The sequence below is a fragment of the Siphateles boraxobius genome, unplaced genomic scaffold, assembly GCF_051911475.1.
Source record: "Siphateles boraxobius isolate OS27281-9 unplaced genomic scaffold, OSU_SipBor_1 204, whole genome shotgun sequence".
In the NCBI taxonomy this organism is placed as follows: Eukaryota; Metazoa; Chordata; class Actinopteri; order Cypriniformes; family Leuciscidae; genus Siphateles; species Siphateles boraxobius.
Window position 1 is genome coordinate 2,524,045 of NW_027508816.1, and position 22,396 is coordinate 2,546,440.

Genomic DNA, 22,396 nt, shown 5'->3' on the forward strand with positions numbered 1-22,396 from the left:
TTATGCTTTTTATCAGCAAACATTGATCTGAGCTTATATTGTTCAAAAAATGGCCGCCCATTTAGAACGAATGGGGGAGTCGAAAATCAGAAAAACAATTAGTGTTCAGGAGTGTGTTCATCATGTTCAGGAATGTGTTCATGTTCAGGAGTGTGTTCATGTTCATCATGTTCAGGAGTGTGTTCATCATGTTCAGGAGTGTGTTCATCATGTTCAGGAGTGTGTTCATGTTCATCATGTTCAGGAGTGTGTTCATGTTCATCATGTTCAGAGTGTGTTCATCATGTTCAGGAATGTGTTCATGTTCAGGAGTGTGTTCATGTTCATCATGTTCAGGAGTGTGTTCATCATGTTCAGGAGTGTGTTCATCATGTTCAGGAGTGTGTTCATGTTCATCATGTTCAGGAGTGTGTTCATGTTCATCATGTTCAGAGTGTGTTCATCATGTTCAGGAGTGAGTTCATGTTCAGGAGTGTGTTCAACATGTTCAGGAGTGTGTTCATCATGTTCAGGAGTGAGTTCATGTTCAGGAGTGTGTTCATGTTCATCATGTTCAGGAGTGTGTTCATCATGTTCAGGAGTGTGTTCATCATGTTCAGGAGTGTGTTCATCATGTTCAGGAGTGTGTTCATCATGTTCAGGAGTGTGTTCATCATGTTCAGGAGTGTGTTCATCATGTTCCGGAGTGTGTTCAGAGTGTGTTCATCATGTTCAGAGTGTGTTCATCATGTTCAGAGTGTGTTCATCATGTTCAGGAGTGTGTTCATCATGTTCAGGAGTGTGTTCATCATGTTCCGGAGTGTGTTCAGGAGTGTGTTCATCATGTTCAGAGTGTGTTCATCATGTTCAGAGTGTGTTCATCATGTTCAGGAGTGTGTTCATCATGTTCAGGAGTGTGTTCATCATGTTCAGGAGTGTGTTCATGTTCATCATGTTCAGGAGTGTGTTCATGTTCATCATGTTCAGAGTGTGTTCATCATGTTCAGGAGTGAGTTCATGTTCAGGAGTGTGTTCATCATGTTCAGGAGTGTGTTCATCATGTTCAGGAGTGAGTTCATGTTCAGGAGTGTGTTCATGTTCATCATGTTCAGGAGTGTGTTCATCATGTTCAGGAGTGTGTTCATCATGTTCAGGAGTGTGTTCATCATGTTCAGGAGTGTGTTCATCATGTTCAGAGTGTGTTCATCATGTTCAGGAGTGTGTTCATCATGTTCAGGAGTGTGTTCATCATGTTCAGGAGTGTGTTCATCATGTTCAGAGTGTGTTCATCATGTTCAGGAGTGTGTTCATCATGTTCAGGAGTGTGTTCATCATGTTCAGGAGTGAGTTCATGTTCAGGAGTGTGTTCATGTTCATCATGTTCAGGAGTGTGTTCATCATGTTCAGGAGTGTGTTCATCATGTTCAGGAGTGTGTTCATCATGTTCAGGAGTGTGTTCATCATGTTCAGAGTGTGTTCATCATGTTCAGGAGTGTGTTCATCATGTTCAGGAGTGTGTTCATCTTCAGGAGTGTGTTCATGTTCAGGAGTGTGTTCATGTTCAGGGTTGTGTTCAGAGTGTGTTCATGTTCAGAGTGTGTTCATCATGTTCCGGAGTGTGTTCAGAGTGTGTTCGTCATGTTCAGAGTGTGTTCATCATGTTCAGGAGTGTGTTCATGTTCAGGAGTGTGTTCATGTTCAGAGTGTGTTCATCATGTTCCGGAGTGTGTTCAGAGTGTGTTCATGTTCAGAGTGTGTTCATCATGTTCCGGAGTGTGTTCAGAGTGTGTTCATGTTCAGAGTGTGTTCATCATGTTCAGAGTGTGTTCATCATGTTCAGGAGTGTGTTCATCATGTTCAGGAGTGTGTTCATCATGTTCAGGGGTGTGTTCATCATGTTCAGGGGTGTGTTCATGTTCAGGAGTGTGTTCATGTTCAGAGTGTGTTCATCATGTTCAGAGTGTGTTCATCATGTTCAGGAGTGTGTTCATCATGTTCACGAGTATGTTCATCATGTTCAGGAGTGTGTTCATCATGTTCAGGAGTGTGTTCAGAGTGTGTTCATGTTCAGAGTGTGTTCATCATGTTCCGGAGTGTGTTCAGAGTGTGTTCATGTTCAGACTGTGTTCATCATGTTCAGGAGTGTGTTCATCATGTTCAGGAGTGTGTTCATCGTGTTCAGGAGTATGTTCATCATGTTCCGGAGTGTGTTCATCATGTTCAGGAGTGTGTGTTCATCATGTTCAGGAGTGTGTTCAGAGTGTCTTCATCATGTTCCGGAGTGTGTTCAGAGTGTGTTCATGTTCAGAGTGTGTTCTTCATGTTCAGAGTGTGTTCTTCATGTTCAGAGTGTGTTCATCATGTTCAGGAGTGTGTTCATCATGTTCAGGAGTGTGTTCATCATGTTCAGGAGTGTGTTCATCATGTTCAGGAGTGTGTAAATCATGTTCAGGAGTGTGTTCATCATGTTCAGGAGTGTGTTCATCATGTTCCGGAGTGTGTTCAGAGTGTGTTCATGTTCAGAGTGCGTTCATAATGTTCAGAGTGTGAAAAGGTAAGTTGTACATAGAACTGGGCTCCTGCAGGAGCAGAAAAGATAATGCTGCTGCGGCGGAGGATCAAGTTTGGATGGAGAAATGGAGCTTCTGCGGGAGCGTAGTAGGTTATGCTGTAGTGTAAAGACTTGGTTCTGACTTTCTTTTGAATTATCCGATGAGCCATTTGGCTGGAGAACGAGCTCCTGATGGGAAGGAAGAGATGATGCTGCTGCGGTGTTGGAACCAAACTTGCTTTCAACTTGCTTTCCAAGCTGTCTGAAAGGCGAGTTGGACAGAGAGCTGAGCTCCTGCGGGAGCGGAAGAGATGGTACTGCTGTGGCAGTGGAGCAAGTTGGAATTGGGAAACGTAGCTCCTGGGGGAGCGGAGTAGATGACATTGCAACGGAAGTGGAACCCAAACTTGCTTTCCAGCGGCATAAAGGTGGATTGGAGGAAAAAACTGAGCTCCAGCGGGAGCATGAGAGAACATCTCTGCTGCGGCAGTAGGGGAAATTTCCAGATAAAATTGAATAGCCTCTATTTTAGTGTTTTGAATATTTTTCTGATCTTTTCACAGGGCATATAGTGCGGGAGTGGGCACCGCCGCAGTAGTTGCAGACGTGCAGGTAACGGCAACGTTGTCTTGAGCATCCCCCAGGAGTTAAAATTATGGCAGACTTGGTCATGAGATTTGGAGATGGGTTTAAAATCTTTGGATGGTGAGTCGAAATGTACTGGTCGTGGGATGTAACTGGTATATTTTCCCTGGGATGCAACTGGGCAAGGGGGAGATGAAGGGTTAACCAGATGACAGCTTATGGTGGAGTGAGCGAGTGATCTGCATACTGCACAAGAGATGTTGCAGTAGCCCAGGAACACTCTGGAGGTCTGTTTCCAGTGCACCCCAGTAAGGGCACTGGTTCCATTGAGCAACGCTGACGGCGCATTTAGCTGAGAATAGTTTATGGTATGTAAAGAAATGAGACCCTCCGTAAGATAACGCGAGCCCAGCTATTATCGCGAGATATATATATTTTTTTTTTTAACTGAAAAATCCCCTACTTCTATTTGGCAATCTGAAGTGGATTGAGGAAGTAAAGATAGCAGGGAAGATAAATCAATGTCTGCAACTGAGAGGATTTGTGTTCTGATGTTGTTGGCTACTGGGGTTGGTTCCAAGGCTGTAGCGTTTGGAGGGAGACCCGCGCTCGCTGGACGGGAGAGAGTAAAGATAAGTACATAGTACATCCGCTGGGAGACCCATGCTCGCTGGACGGAAGAGAAAACGCAAGTACTCTACCGGAAAAGTTCTCACTGCGTTCGCTGCGAGACCAAATGCTCGCTGGACAAAAAGAGAAAACAGGAAAGAGGAACATGATTACTCGACCTGGAGATTTTCACTGCGTCCGCTGTGAGACCAAATGCTCGCTGGACGGAAAGAGAGAGAGACCCCCGGTGGACGACCCAGGGGGTTTTAATCAATGAGGGTTTGGTGGGCTTTTTTAATGTGGAACCGGTTGGTCCTGATATAGCTTTGGAAAGCATCTGAGGACCATCTTCCGAGAGCTTGGATCTGCTGTTGGGTGTCTGTACGAGTGTCACTTCACTCGTACAGAACACACAGCTACACACTTCACTCGTACAGAACACACAGCTACACACTTCACTCGTACAGAACACACAGCTACACACTTCACTCGTACAGAACAAACAGCTACACACTTCACTCGTACAGAACGCACAGCTACACACTTCACTCGTACAGAACACACAGCTAAACCCTTCACTCGTACAGAACACACAGCTACACACTTCACTCGTACAGAACACACAGCTACACACTTCACTCGTACACAGCTACACACTTCACTCGTACAGAACACACAGCTACACACTTCACTCGTACAGAACAAACAGCTACACACTTCACTCGTACAGAACGCACAGCTACACACTTCACTCGTACAGAACACACAGCTAAACCCTTCACTCGTACAGAACACACAGCTACACACTTCACTCGTACAGAACACACAGCTACACACTTCACTCGTACACAGCTACACACTTCACTCGTACAGAACACACAGCTACACACTTCACTCGTACAGAACGCACAGCTACACACTTCACTCGTACACAGCTACACACTTCACTCGTACAGAACACACAGCTACACACTTCACTCGTACAGAACACACAGATACACACTTCACTCGTACAGAACACACAGCTACACACTTAACTCGTACAGAACACACAGCTACACACTTCACTCGTACAGAACACACAGCTACACACTTCACTCGTACAGAACACACAGCTACACACTTCACTCGTACAGAACACACAGCTACACACTTCACTCGTACAGAACACACAGCTACACACTTCACTCGAACAGAACACACAGCTACACACTTCACTCGTACAGAACACACAGCTACACACTTCACTCGTACAGAACACACAGCTACACACTTCACTCGTACAGAACACACAGCTACACACTTCACTCGTACAGAACACACAGCTACACACTTCACTCGTACAGAACGCACAGCTACACACTTCACTCGTACAGAACGCACAGCTACACATTTCACTTGTACAGAACGCACAGCTACACACTTCACTTGTACAGAACGCACAGCTACACACTTCACTCGTACAGAACACACAGATACACACTTCACTCGTACAGAACACACAGCTACACACTTCACTCGTACAGAACACACAGATACACACTTCACTCGTACAGAACACACAGCTACACACTTCACTCGTACAGAACACACAGCTACACACTTGACTTCACTCATACAGAACACACAGCTACACACTTCACTCGTACAGAACACACAGCTACACACTTCACTCGTACAGAACACACTTCACTCGTACACAGCTACACACTTCACTCGTACAGAACACACAGCTACACACTTCACTCGTACAGAACACACAGCTACATACTTCACTCGTACAGAACACACAGCTACACACTTCACTCGTACAGAACAAACAGCTACACACTTCACTCGTACAGAACACACAGCTACACACTTCACTCGTACAGAACACACAGATACACACTTCACTCGTACAGAACACACAGCTACACACTTCACTCGTACAGAACACACAGCTACACACTTGACTTCACTCATACAGAACACACAGCTACACACTTCACTCGTACAGAACACACAGCTACACACTTCACTCGTACAGAACACACTTCACTCGTACAGAACACACAGCTACATACTTCACTCGTACAGAACACACAGCTACACACTTCACTCGTACAGAACAAACAGCTACACACTTCACTCGTACAGAACACACAGCTACACACTTCACTCGTACAGAACACACAGCTACACACTTCACTCGTACAAAACACACAGCTACACACTTCACTCATACAGAACACACAGCTACACACTTCACTCGTACAGAACACACAGCTACACACTTCACTCGTACAGAACACACAGCTACACACTTCACTCGTACAGAACAAACAGCTACACACTTCACTCGTACAGAACACACAGCTACACACTTCACTCGTACAGAACACACAGATACACACTTCACTCGTACAGAACACACAGCTACACACTTCACTCGTACAGAACACACAGCTACACACTTCACTCGTACAGAACACACAGCTACACACTTCACTCGTACAGAACACACAGCTACACACTTCACTCGTACAGAACACACAGCTACACACTTCACTCGTACAGAACACACAGCTACACACTTCACTCGTACAGAACAAACAGCTACACACTTCACTCGTACAGAACACACAGCTACACACTTCACTCGTACAGAACACACAGATACACACTTCACTCGTACAGAACACACAGATACACACTTCACTCGTACAGAACACACAGATACACACTTCACTCGTACAGAACACACAGCTACACACTTCACTCGTACAGAACACACAGCTACACACTTCACTCGTACAGAACAAACAGCTACACACTTCACTCGTACAGAACACACAGCTACACACTTCACTCGTACAGAACACACAGATACACACTTCACTCGTACAGAACACACAGCTACACACTTCACTCGTACAGAACACACAGATACACACTTCACTCGTACAGAACACACAGCTACACACTTCACTCGTACAGAACACACAGCTACACACTTCACTCGAACAGAACACACAGCTACACACTTCACTCGTACAGAACAAACAGCTACACACTTCACTCGTACAGAACACACAGCTACACACTTCACTCGTACAGAACACACAGCTACACACTTCACTCGTACAGAACACACAGATACACACTTCACTCGTACAGAACACACAGATACACACTTCACTCGAACAGAACACACAGCTACACACTTCACTCGTACAGAACACACAGCTACACACTTCACTCGTACAGAACACACAGCTACACACTTCACTCGTACAGAACACACAGCTACACACTTCACTCGTACAGAACACACAGCTACACACTTCACTCGTACAGAACAAACAGCTACACACTTCACTCGTACAGAACACACAGCTACACACTTCACTCGTACAGAACACACAGATACACACTTCACTCGTACAGAACAAACAGCTACACACTTCACTCGTACAGAACACACAGATACACACTTCACTCGTACAGAACACACAGATACACACTTCACTCGTACAGAACACACAGATACACACTTCACTCGTACAGAACACACAGCTACACACTTCACTCGTACAGAACGCACAGCTACACACTTCACTCGTACAGAACACACAGCTACACACTTCACTCGTACAGAACGCACAGCTACACACTTCACTCGTACAGAACGCACAGCTACACACTTCACTCGTACAGAACGCACAGCTACACACTTCACTCGTACAGAACACACAGCTACACACTTCACTCGTACAGAACGCACAGCTACACACTTCACTCGTACAGAACGCACAGCTACACACTTCACTCGTACAGAACACACAGCTACACACTTCACTCGTACAGAACACACAGCTACACACTTCACTCGTACAGAACACACAGCTACACACTTCACTCGTACAGAACACACAGCTACACACTTGACTTCACTCGTACAGAACGCACAGCTACACACTTCACTCGTACAGAACGCACAGCTACACACTTCACTCGTACAGAACGCACAGCTACACACTTCACTCGTACAGAACACACAGCTACACACTTCACTCGTACAGAACACACAGCTACACACTTGACTTCACTCATACAGAACACACAGCTACACACTTCATTCGTACAGAACACACAGCTACACACTTCACTCATACAGAACGCACAGCTACACACTTCACTCGTACAGAACACACAGCTACACACTTCACTCATACAGAACACACAGCAACACACTTCACTCATACAGAACACACAGCTACACACTTCACTCGTACAGAACACACAGCTACACACTTGACTTCACTCGTACAGAACGCACAGCTACACACTTCATTCGTACAGAACACACAGCTACACACTTCACTCGTACAGAACGCACAGCTACACACTTCACTCGTACAGAACAAACAGCTACACACTTCACTCGTACAGAACACACAGCTACACACTTCACTCGTACAGAACACACAGATACACACTTCACTCGTACAGAACACACAGCTACACACTTCACTCGTACAGAACGCACAGCTACACACTTCACTCGTACAGAACACACAGCTACACACTTCACTCGTACAGAACACACAGCTACACACTTGACTTCACTCATACAGAACACACAGCTACACACTTCACTCGTACAGAACACACAGCTACACACTTCACTCGTACAGAACACACTTCACTCGTACAGAACACACAGCTACACACTTCACTCGTACAGAACACACTTCACTCGTACAGAACACACAGCTACACACTTCACTCGTACAGAACACACAGCTACATACTTCACTCGTACAGAACACACAGCTAAACACTTCATTCGTACAGAACACACAGCTAAACCCTTCACTCGTACAGAACACACAGCTACACACTTCACTCGTACAGAACACACAGCTACACACTTCACTCGTACAGAACACACAGCTACACACTTCACTCGTACAGAACACACAGCTACACACTTCACTCGTACAGAACACACAGCTACACACTTGACTTCACTCATACAGAACACACAGCTACACACTTCACTCGTACAGAACACACAGCTACACACTTCACTCGTACAGAACACACTTCACTCGTACAGAACACACAGCTACACACTTCACTCGTACAGAACACACAGCTACACACTTCACTCGTACAGAACACACTTCACTCGTACAGAACACACAGCTACACACTTCACTCGTACAGAACAAACAGCTACACACTTCACTCGTACAGAACAAACAGCTACACACTTCATTCGTACAGAACAAACAGCTACACACTTCACTCGTACAGAACACACAGCTACACACTTCACTCGTACAGAACACACAGATACACACTTCACTCGTACAGAACAAACAGCTACACACTTCACTCATACAGAAAACACAAAAACACACTTAACTCGTACAGAACACACAGCTACACACTTCACTCGTACAGAACACACAGCTACACACTTAACTCGTACAGAACACACAGCTACACACTTCACTCATACAGAACACACAGCTACATACTTCACTCATACAGAACACACAACTACACACTTCACTCGTACAGAACACACAGCTACACACTTCACTCGTACAGAACACACAGCTACACACTTCACTCATACAGAACACACAGCTACATACTTCACTCATACAGAACACACAACTACACACTTCACTCGTACAGAACACACAGCTACACACTTCACTCGTACAGAACACACAGCTACACACTTCACTCGTACAGAACACACAGCTACACACTTCACTCGTACAGAACACACAGATACACACTTCACTCGTACAGAACAAACAGCTACACACTTCACTCATACAGAAAACACAAAAACACACTTAACTCGTACAGAACACACAGCTACACACTTCACTCGTACAGAACACACAGCTACACACTTAACTCGTACAGAACACACAGCTACACACTTCACTCATACAGAACACACAGCTACATACTTCACTCATACAGAACACACAACTACACACTTCACTCGTACAGAACACACAGCTACACACTTAACTCGTACAGAACACACAGCTACACACTTCACTCATACAGAACACACAGCTACATACTTCACTCATACAGAACACACAACTACACACTTCACTCGTACAGAACACACAGCTACACACTTCACTCGTACAGAACACACAGCTACACACTTCACTCATACAGAACACACAGCTACATACTTCACTCATACAGAACACACAACTACACACTTCACTCGTACAGAACACACAGCTACACACTTCACTCATACAGAACACACAGCTACATACTTCACTCATACAGAACACACAACTACACACTTCACTCGTACAGAACACACAGATACACACTTCACTCGTACAGAACACACAGCTACACACTTAACTCGTACAGAACACACAGCTACACACTTCACTCGTACAGAACACACAGCTACACACTTCACTCATACAGAACACACAGCTACATACTTCACTCATACAGAACACACAACTACACACTTCACTCGTACAGAACACACAGCTACACACTTCACTCGTACAGAACACACAGCTACACACTTCACTCGTACAGAACACACAGCTACACACTTCACTCGTACAGAACACACAGCTACACACTTCACTCGTACAGAACACACAGCTACACACTTCACTCGTACAGAACACACAGCTACACACTTCACTCGTACAGAACACACAGCTACACACTTCACTCGTACAGAACGCACAGCTACACACTTCACTCGTACAGAACGCACAGCTACACACTTCACTCGTACAGAACGCACAGCTACACACTTCACTCATGAAAACGGTTCAGTGGCTTTTTATTCTTTGATCACATTAAACCTCCAGCTGGTTTGTCAAATAACAGAGTCTGAAGATGTACAAAAACAGGTTTGTTTGCTGAACAGAAGAAAGGAATGCATAATAAAATCTGTCACAATATTACGTTAATCTCCAGTCTCAATGGACTTTCATAATCAAGGCAGAAATTCACTGTAATAACCTAACTTTTCCAGCATGGTTCAACAAATACATTTACATTTCAGTTGTTAAACATTTGTGCATATGAGAAAAACATCAAAATTTTGTCCAAGATTGGCTTGTCGCCAAAAATCCTTCAATAAAGCGCAGAATACAAAATACAGGCCACAATAACCTGTGAAAATATATTTTAGTGGAAAAAGTCTTGATATACAAATATAAAGTTCATTCTAATCTGCTAATTCTATTCAATCATATTGTGAAAAGAGACAGAAAGAATGAATATCACAGTAACATCCAACAGGACTGAAGTAGAAGCGTGATGAAGAGTTTCACTAGCGATGATGATGATAATGATGAAGAGTTTCACTAGCGCTGATGATGATAATGATGAAGAGTTTCACTAGCGCTGATGATGATGAAGAGTTTCACTAGCGCTGATGATGATAATGATGAAGAGTTTCACTAGCGCTGATGATGATAATGATGAAGAGTTTCACTAGCGCTGATGATGATAATGATGAAGAGTTTCACTAGCGATGATGATGATAATGATGAAGAGTTTCACTAGCGCTGATGATGATAATGATGAAGAGTTTCACTAGCGATGATGATGATAATGATGAAGAGTTTCACTAGCGCTGATGATGATGATGATGATGAAGAGTTTCACTAGCGCTGATGATGATAATGATGAAGAGTTTCACTAGCGCTGATGATGATAATGATGATGAGTTTCACTAGCGCTGATGATGATGATGATGATGAAGAGTTTCACTAGCGCTGATGATTATGATGATGAAGAGTTTCACTAGCGCTGATGATGATGAGTTTCACTAGCGCTGATGATGATGATGATGAAGAGTTTCACTAGCGCTGATGATGATAAAGAGTTTCACTAGCGCTGATGATGATGAAGAGTTTCACTAGCGCTGATGATGATGATGAAGAGTTTCACTAGCGCTGATGATGATGATGAGTTTCACTAGCGCTGATGATGATGATGATGAAGAGTTTCACTAGCGCTGATGATGATGAAGAGTTTCACTAGCGCTGATGATGATGATGATGAAGAGTTTCACTAGCGCTGATGATGATGAAGAGTTTCACTAGCGCTGATGATGATGATGATGAAGAGTTTCACTAGCGCTGATGATGATGAAGAGTTTCACTAGCGCTGATGATGATGATGATGATGAAGAGTTTCACTAGCGCTGATGATGATGATGAAGAGTTTCACTAGCGCTGATGATGATGATGAAGAGTTTCACTAGCGCTGATGATGATGATGATGAAGAGTTTCACTAGCGCTGATGATGATCATGAAGAGTTTCACTAGCGCTGATGATGATGATGATGGGTTTCACTAGCGCTGATGATGATGATGAAGAGTTTCACTAGCGCTGATGATGATCATGAAGAGTTTCACTAGCGCTGATGATGATGATGATGAAGAGTTTCACTAGCGCTGATGATGATGAAGAGTTTCACTAGCGCTGATGATGATGATGATGATGAAGAGTTTCACTAGCGCTGATGATGATGATGAAGAGTTTCACTAGCGCTGATGATGATGATGAAGAGTTTCACTAGCGCTGATGATGATCATGAAGAGTTTCACTAGCGCTGATGATGATGATGATGAGTTTCACTAGCGCTGATGATGAAGAGTTTCACTAGCGCTGATGATGATGATGAAGAGTTTCACTAGCGCTGATGATGATGAAGAGGTTAGCGCTGATGATCATGAAGAGTTTCACTAGCGCTGATGATGATGATGATGAGTTTCACTAGCGCTGATGATGATGATGAAGAGTTTCACTAGCGCTGATGATGATGAAGAGGTTCAATAGTGCTGATGATGATGAAGAGTTTCACTAGCGCTGATGATGATGATGAAGAGTTTCACTAGCGCTGATGATGATGATGAAGAGTTTCACTAGCGCTGATGATGATGAAGAGTTTCACTAGCGCTGATGATGATGATGAAGAGTTTCACTAGCGCTGATGATGATGATGAAGAGTTTCACTAGCGCTGATGATGATGAAGAGTTTCACTAGCGCTGATGATGATGAAGAGTTTCACTAGCGCTGATGATGATGATGATTGAAGTCTTCGCTCATTTAAGCCAGACTCCTGTGGCGAGGTTTGATTCTTGGATACAACTGTTGAGGAAGAAAAGAAAACGATTATGATACACACAGACAGTGTTTCTTTGGCTTTAGCATGTCAGTTAGAAATATCAATTATAGGTTCACAAATACTGCATGCATATTTTGCAATTCAGGCTTTAATGAAGCGACACCAAAGGTAAATGGAGTAGACCACAGCGCATAGCAAACGTTTCTGTATTTTTGCAGACTTTTGTCTGATGAATGTTGTAAACTTCATCAATTATGAAACTAATTCAAACTGCTGTAAATCAGCTCTAAAGAGACTGTCATTATTCAGCTCATTTTGATTTTGCCAATATTCTGAATTATGGGGTAAAATCATACCCTATCGCTGCGGCACCATCCTCCCCGCTTCTCAGTGTTGATCTGCAAGATTTGTGCAAACGCGCTGCAGGGAAACAAAATATTCTGTGGCCGACCGTGGTAGCAGAGACTGCAGAGTCTCACTATGAGGGTAAGAGGCTGCCGAGTTTTCCAGAGCTCCTGGAGGAGGTTGCGGTTACGTGGAAGGACAAGCCAAGGAGGATCCGCTCTCCAAGGATCCGAGGGGATGGAGAAGGAAGGCCTTCTCCGAATGCTCCCCACAGAGCCATCAGTTGCCTCGCACTTGCAACCGAAGCGCACGGCAGCTGCAAATCCGACGTTGCCATCTAAAGCGGACCGATTCCAGATGAGCATGAAGGAATGTGTTTATAAAGCAGTCATGCTCTCTGTCAGGGCCATAAACGCAATCTCTCTGCTGACCGCATACCAAGCGGAGCTGCAAGACGAAGCATCTACCATGCCAGGTCACACACACTGGGAAGAGATCTGTGTTGTCACGGATCTCTCTCTGCGTCTGGGAAAGCCATGTCCACAATGGTTATCCAGGAGAGAGGACGATGGCTTAATCTGGCTAATCTCTCCTACAGAGAATAAGAAGCCATCCTGGATGGTCCGGTAATTGCAGAGGGCATTTTCGGCTCAGCTCTGGCACTGATGCAAAAGAGATGTGAAGAGAAAAAGAGGGATGATGAGGCCTTGCAACTCTGCACCACCTCCGCCACCCCGACAGACCTTCGCACAAGCGACGGCCCGCCCATCCCCTAACTTTCGCATTGCGAGACGGCATAGGCTGACCGTGAATGCAGCGGGTCAGAGCGGAGTCCAGGAACAGAAATCTGCCTGGCCTAGGAAGAACTGTCCTCCTGCAGCAGCTCAGAGCTCCTCATCCCCATCTTCAGGGAGCGAGGAGGAGGAAGACAGTTTGACGGGGTCTTCCCCAGGGAAGGGAGTCAACAGCCCCCCAGCTTGCTATCTCCCGACCCTCAGTCGCTCAGCGTTCGACAAGTCACAAGTTTTACAGTTCCCAGATGTTCTGTAGGGAAAACAGCGCCCGGTTGGGTCAGGGGAAGCAGAGCGGTGAAAAGAAAAAGAGACGGTGCAGTGGTGCACACCCACCCACTAGTCAAAAGCACTTTTCATGTTCAAAATTAAAAGATTTCACTGTACCCTCAGAGAATGTTGCAAAACATAAATGTTTTTGCTCAAAGAACAGATTATAACGTGTCCTCGGGAAGCTATCAATCCCTTGGAGGTGATGAGCCACTCTGACTCTGCCCAAGCGCTAAAAGCCCACGCATGCACAGTACAGACCACAAACTCGTTCTCGACTCAGCCACTCGATGGCACCAGAAAGCTGTGAATAAACAATTGGTGTGCCCCTTCCCCCCCACATTTCAAAGGGATAATTCATTGATAGGTGCGGGGAGAGTTAAAGCATGTTCTTCAGGAAGAAATTTACTTTGCTCAGATGGGACCACTCTTATCGCCCTTTTCTTAAACAAAGCCACAGTGGGTTTTACTCGAGATAATTTGTCATCCCAAAGAAAGGAACTCGTGCCCTTCGTCCCATATTAGATCTGCGTGCACTGAACAAATACTTAAAGTACAAGGTCAGAATGCTCACTCATTCTACACTCCTAAAACTGGTGCAGCCAGACGATTGGTTTACATCAATTGACCTGAAAGACGCATATTTTCACAAAGATATATCCACCCCACAGGAAATTCCTGAGGTTTGCTTTCCTTGGAGTGACATACGAATATCTACCCTTTCTACCCTTTGGCATGTCTCTCAGCCCAAGAGTATTTATAAAATGTACAGAAGCATCCCTGACCCCACTCAGGGAGAAAGGCATTCGCTACTTACATACACGACTGGTTGGTGACAGCTCAGTCAGAGCGAGAAGCAGAGATCTCACAATCATTCTTCTGGGACATATACAAAAACTGGGCTTACAATTAAACACCGAAAAGAGTGTTTTGATTCCCACACAGTCTATAACATATCTGGGGCTGTCACTGGAGTGGGTGACCTCCAGAGTGTGACAGTCAGAGGACAGGGTGGGGAAATTCACCCAAAGCCTGGGCGAATTTCAGAGGGGGAAAAGGGTCTCTTTCTGCACATGCCTCAGGCTATTGGGACTGATGGCCTCAGCCCTGATAGTTATTCTCCTAGGCAGACTGTTTATGAGGGTATTTCAGCGCTGGGCAGCGTCTCTGAGGCTGGACCCATTACGCCACTCCCGAAGGAGAGTGAGAGTGACGTCAGAGACGGTCTTGGCACTGCGCCAGTGGAGTCACCCAACCTTTCTAGTTCAAGGGGTATCCATAGGCGTTGTTCAAGCCAGAAATGTCATAACGACGGACGCGTCATTGTCAGGTTGGGGGGCATTCACGAGGGCAGGATAGTGAATGGAAGATGGGGTCATCATCTGACCAATCTTCACATAAACTATCTGGAAATGCTGGCCGTGTTTCTAACGTTGAAACATTTTCTCCCTTAACTGAAAGGGCATCATGTTCTCGTGAGAACGGACAACACTACAGTTGTGGCTTATATAAATCAACAGGGAGGCCTCAGATCACTTCTCTTGCACATGCTGGCACGCAAACTGATTTTGTGGAGCAATGCCAATCTTTTATCCCTGAGAGCGACGCACGTACAGTGTGTCACGAACCAAGGTGCAAATCTGCTGTCCAGCGGCAATCCCCTTTACGAAGAGTGGAAATTGAACAAGTAAGTGGTAGAACAGATTTGGTAAATATACGGCAGAGCAACAGTGGGCCTGTACACGTCCCGTGACAATGCTCAGTGTCCTCTGTTTTTCTCCCTGAAAGATCAGAGCGCGCCTCTGGGGATCGATGCACTAGCGCACGAATGGCCCCGTACTCTTCTTTACGCATCCCCACCGATAGCGTTTATATCCCCAACACTCTACAGAGTGAGGGAGGAGGGCAGACCCGTGGTCTCTCCCGTTACGCAGAGATGTATTGTCACAGGCAGGGGGGAGATCTTTCATCCCCACCCAGAATACCTGGCACTATGAGTGGTTCAATTTGAATTTGGGCTGTCTTGATAACTGCAATACTGTAATACCACGCTACTGAGAAGCCAACCGCCGAAGAATGCAAGTAACCGCAGCAACCGCGATATTCGCGTGTTTTCTTTTTTCATGAGGCTATACCCTTCTTGTTTTGAACTTCATGCATGTGTATTGAATGTTAAATAAGTTAAATGATGTCACTACTAGCCTTTTGTCTGCTGTTAGCGTCACGTCACCTCAGCTAATCCGCCTCTTTGCACATTTTTCGTTTATCCGGGAGTGACGCTGCCAAGATGGCGACGGCCGGCTCCGCCCACTTTGGGCTTCAGAAATGCTCTTCAGAAACATTACAGTCTATGGTCTCTACTCTAGCGTGGGAGAGCATGAGTGTGTGTGGTGTCACTCACCCCCAGCAGGTTTCGGGGTGCGTACCCCTCTCTGTCGCCCATGCGCACCCACCACCACTCGGTTTCGTCCTCGTCCTCCCTGCGGCTCACGCTCATGCTGTCGCCCTCTCTGAAGCACAGCTCGTCCTCCTGCTCGCTCTCGTAGTCCCACAGGCCGTACACCACGCCTCGGTTCATGATGCCCATCTTCTCCTGCACACCTGTGAACACACAAGAACACAGCGGTCAAACACACACACCGCTGAGGACGCTCGAGTTGAGGTCATAAGTGTCATATATAATGCTGCAGTTATTACTAGCAACAAACAAAAGATTAGCCCACAGGTAATCTTTGTAATCAGGCTGGATTTGATGGGTTTTATCAAACCCTGAGTTGTGCTGGTTGTGTGGTACGGGCCTCTGAAACCGGTTATTATAGAGTCAGAGCTGTCTCCTAAATGTAAAATCTTTTAGTCTGTGCTGTTTTCTGTTGATGCATGAACAAACTTCATGAAACATTTGTTGCACACCTGCCATTCAATAATCACAATAATCTTTGTGCTTTGTTACTTTTAATATGAAGCACTTGATAAAAAAGTGTTTTCTCTGAGGCACATGTTATGAGAACATGTTACATCCAAGTGGATGCTCACAATGGTGGTGGTTGAGGAGAGACCCCGACATGATTGTGAAGCGCTTTGGGTGTACAGTAGTACATATGAAAGCGCTATATAAATGCCTCATTCATTCATTCTTGCAGAAAATCAAGAAAAACAACAGATTCAAACAATAAGACTAACTTCGTATATAACAATGATTTGTTTTTTGTCGATGAATGTATCCAAACAGTTGCTCACCTGTCTGATAAAACACATAATATATTAAAAGCGTCTTTTGTGTTTCCATGGTTTCTACGGAAGTAAATCCGGAATTCGAGGTTAACGCGGATATGATGTCATGGCCCGTTACACTCGTTAACACTGCTGATTTCTCTGGATTTAAACATTGTAGTCCCACAGACTAAGACTCTTATCTAGCCAAACATTTATGTAAGGAACAATTGACAACAGGCCATTGAATTATTAGAAAAATAATGCGGTCGCGAAGCGGAGTGGCCGTTACACCTCAGGTGTGCATTATTTTTCTAATAATTCAACGGCCTGAAGTCAATTATTCCGCTTATACTATAGTTACCACACCTCGAAACATTGTTAAGATGATGCATTTCAAGACGTTTGTCAAGCTTTTGTCATTAAAACGCTCTTGTATGTAGGAGTAATTTCTTAAGCATCTAATCCCATGCCTCCGTTGCTAATTCCAAAACGTCATTTTAGAGTTAGTAACGGAGGGTTGAGCCACTGATAGCAGACTAATGATGGGGACACACTTACGACTCGCTGAAACATTCGAAGACTGACTGTTTCCATCGACTGTAGCAGGTCTTAAACACCGACTGTGAACACAGACTGAACGCGCTGAACATGCGTTTGGGCATGATCTGTCATATTGTCATAAGTATCAAATTACATCCATAACTGGCCTTAGTAAGTGTGTTCACGGCTTTATGCAGTTATTAGGCTAATGCAGTTATTTTAGAGAGAGAGAGAGAGAGAGATGTTGCAAAAATGAGACAGAAAAACATGCGTCAATATTATTATTTATTTATTTATTCAATTCGTTTTAATTCATTCGTTAATTCTTGTTTTCTAATATTGACAGTAGATAACCTAGTAAATAAAATACACAAAGCCCTTTTAACAAGTAGGCCTGTCAATAATTATTTATTTGTTATATTATCTGGAATAATTACGAAAACCCGTGCAGCAGGACTATCAATTCATTTTATATATTCAGTTTAATTTTCTATTTATTATAGATAGGACTATATACTAGTGATGCACGATATATCGGCCGCCGATATAATATCGGCCGATATGGTCAATTAGTTACACATCGGTATCGTTCCGATGTCAAAACAGGCCGATAATCATCCCTGTGTATTTGACGTGTGTGTAGGCGGGGATGTTTGTTTATGTGCTGAAGCAGCTGCTGGAGGCGGCGGCACTCTGCCTTGTTCTGACCGACCATCAAAGTATTGTCGCGCTGGAGTTTCGGGGTTATGATGTAGCAATTAAATCACCTCAGACACACACGTAAATTACATGTTTCACAGTGATTATTACTTTTGTTAGATTATTGAATAATGGCATACTCTCGCGGGGAAATTGTTGAAAGTGGCTTTGAAACGTAAACACCAAGATCAAGGTAAGAATGACACACGACATGGGTGCATAAAAAAGATAATCTTTAAAATCCAGTAATAGCTAGCGGTAGCCTTTAGCTAGCGATGCTACTTCACAAACTAGACACAAACACGTTTCGAGCCATAATCAAATACTTATCTGGTAACAAGCGCTGCATTAGAGCAGGCTTGTATGATATCTTAATTCACAGCCCGCAATACAAGGCTACATGTAGGCTAACGTTACAACTGAAATAAAATGCTAGTTCTCGTCTGTCAATGACAGTCCACTGACTGAAAACTACGCGAGTTGGTTGGTTGGAGCCGCAACAACACACCTATACACCAGAAGCAGGAATGTAGTAATTTAGAGCTTACCTTTTGTTGAACCCTGGTTAAAATCCATGTCAAACAACCGACGTGAAAGCAAATCCATTACAATGCGGAACTAATAGATATATTTCTTTAGGGACACCTAATCTGTTGCCCTACCGTGTGTGTGGCGCACGCGGGTTTGAGAGAGAGAGAGAGAGAGAGAGAGAGAGAGAGAGAGAGAGAGAGAGAGAGAGAGAGAGAGAGAGAGAGAGAGAGAGAGAGGGGCGCGGGCGTGATCGAACAGTGGAAACATAAAAACATACTCCGTCATTTTGTTCATACAAGACATTCCAACTATTCTCACTACTTCAACTTCTTGTTTATACATGTGAAGCCATTTTTATCACAGAGAGTCTAATAGGGTTAATATTGATTACAATTTAAGTGTTATCATAACATGAACTATTGTACAATGTTCACAGAATACAGTGACTTGGTCTCAAGTGAGTTAGATGTTTATTGAGAATACTCAGGGTTGGCTTATTCATAGTGTGAATTCAGGACACACTTATATCCTTTATAAAAATGTATTTTTATATAAATATTTATTTTTTCTTCTGAAAATCTGATGACATTTTTTGCACACGGGTAAAGGTGCCCAATATCAGTCCTTTCTGAAAATAAATTACAAAAGTAAAAAAAAAAAAAAGTGTTTTGGAAAAAAGCTCTTTATTTGATCATCATAAAAAGTGTAACCGCAGTGCTTGTGTGTGTGTGTGTAACGCACCGTAGAGGAACTGCGAGCACTGTGTGTATCCCTCCTCCATCTCCTCACACTTGTCCGCTGCCGTCTGCATGTCGCTGTAGGTCATGGCGAACACAGCGGCCCCAGACTCCACCAGGAACTTACACACCGACACGTTATTACAGGAGGCCGCGCAGTGCAGGGGAGTCCTGGAACACACACACACACACAGGGTTACGGCTGGAACACACTCTCTCACACACACACACACACTCACACACACACACTCAATCTCACACACACACACACACACACACACACACACACACACACACACACACACACACACACACACACACACACACACTCTCACACCAATGAATCTCTGGAACACACACACACGGTAACTCACTGCACTCTTAGTGTGATATTTATTAACTATATTAAACAATATAAATCTAGAGTAAATCCCGCTGTGTAAGTGGTCACTCTAAATGCACACCCGCACTAGTGTACTAATGTACAACACTACATCACGTAGAGTATGCGTGCACTCTCAGGGTGTGTGTGAGGGATATACTCGATGATGTCAGATTTCACATCGTTAAAACAACAATCAGGATATTATGGCAGACGATATATCTCGTGTGTGTGTGTGTGTGTGTGTGTGTGTGTGTGTGTGTGTGTGTGTGTGTGTGAGCGCGCCTCACCACCCGTCGCTGTCCGCTGCGTTCACACTGACTCCGTACTGAACCAGGAATCTCACGATCTCGGTGTGGCCGGCACACACAGCGTTGTGGAGCGCAGTGATGCCCTCGTCGTTCGGCTGACTCGGGTCCTCCACCTGACGGGCCACAAACACAAACATTCATTGTTTCCATTATATTACTGAAAACCTTGAGATATAACGTACGCTTGTTGTGTGTATTGCCTAACCGTAAGCTTGCTCAGAAATGGTGACAAAAATATTGTATTTTTTAAATAAATACAAAAAATTTAATCTTTTTCGTTGAACGTCATTTAAATAAACATTAAACTTTTATTAGCCCAAATATTCGAATACAATATTTCTGAATCTCATGCCTGGTCTTAACCCTTTATTGGCTCATTTGCCCAACCTGTCCTTCCTCGTTTGCGGCTCTATTGATTCTCCTTGTGTTTGATTCTCCTGTGCCAGATTGTGCTCTACACAACTTTTGCCCCACAGGGTAGTTTTTGATGTTTGATTTTGTTTAAATAAAAGCCCATCTCTGTGCGAGTCCTTGCCTCATCCGTCAACCCCAACCCTGGCAATCACAACCAGATTCTTAAATTCATGGTACTTGCACAAGGGTCAAAGGATTGGAATAATTATGATTTAATTTTTATTTTATATTTATATTTTTATTATTTTTATTCTGCTCACCAATCCTACTTTTATTTGATCAAAAATACAGTAAAAACACTGAAATATTTGTAAAATTTAAAATGGCAAGACTTTTCAAAAACATAAAAAATTCTTAAATTCCCCCAGTGGTGAAAATCCAGCTTTTAATGTTGTTTATATGTCTATGTGGTGTTTTTAATATGCTTTAAGACAAAGCATGTGTAAATTCATAAGTGGACAGCATTGCTGAGTATTTCCTCCTTAAAACTGCAGTGAACCAAAGACAGTCTCAAAAACACGCTTTGAAATCGCTGGTGTTTCTGACGTCACAAACTACCTTGTAACCAATCAGATCAACATGTGATCGTCAACGAGTGGATCTCTGAGTGAGTGAGTGAGTGGAGGCGGGGCTCATTTGCATATTCATAGAACCATGCATACTAAATGAGGCAAGGGTGTCGAGTTATATTAAAGATATTTTAAGACACAATTTTTTCAAGGAAATTTGGTGAGTTTTAAGGGATAAAATTATTGACTTCAGTGGGACTTTTGACCGGCAATGTATAATAAAACAATAATAATCAATCAGTCACACACTCACGGACATCCAGTACATCTTCAGGTTTAAAGTGTGAAATGTAACTTTCCTCATGTATGATGCGCTGCACCTGATCCAACTCTCCCTCCAGAGACGAGTCCAGTAGGAGAGCCAGAGGATTGAAGTGCACTCTCATGCTGTGCTCGATGCGCTCCGATCCGGCCTTGCGCAGGTTCGTCCTCTTCCCCTGCACACACAACACACACATCTCACACTCATGCTTTTCACAGACGCTTTCAGCCCACGTGACATGCAGTGAATTCGAGGTACGGAAGTTATACAGGAAAGGCTGCAGCTCAAACACAAGGGACTGATCACTGATCCGATTTACCAAATAACTAAAAACATTAGAAGCTTTAGCCTCTTAAACTACAGTCGGCCTGGAAAATCTGAAAATCATTAAAAAAAAGATTTTTCAGACTGGTCCAGCTAATGCACATCCAGCTGTGTGTGTGTATGTGATATAT

At 44.0% G+C, this 22,396-nt stretch overlaps 1 protein-coding gene across 3 annotated transcripts in view; it reads right to left on the reverse strand.

Moving 5' to 3' along the window:
* Positions 1-10,557: 10,557 nt before the first annotated feature.
* The window catches only part of tp53bp2a (tumor protein p53 binding protein, 2a), a 38,902-nt gene continuing 27,063 nt past the window's right edge, over positions 10,558-22,396 (reverse strand). Inside the window, exons 15-21 of one of the 3 annotated variants that reach the window (XR_013205996.1) lie at positions 21,978-22,116; positions 20,676-20,808; positions 20,008-20,174; positions 16,685-16,884; positions 12,848-12,900; positions 11,497-11,564; positions 11,002-11,054 (exon numbers count right to left, since the gene is read on the reverse strand). Coding sequence is in view for 1 of the 3 variants with exons in the window: in XM_077237607.1 (XP_077093722.1) it covers positions 12,859-12,900; positions 16,685-16,884; positions 20,008-20,174; positions 20,676-20,808; positions 21,978-22,116 (681 nt within the window). In the remaining 2 variants the exon portion in view is untranslated. Of the gene's footprint in view, positions 12,901-16,684; positions 16,885-20,007; positions 20,175-20,675; positions 20,809-21,977; positions 22,117-22,396 lie in introns of all 3 variants that reach the window. The other 2 variants (XR_013205995.1, XM_077237607.1) reach the window with 2 other exon arrangements.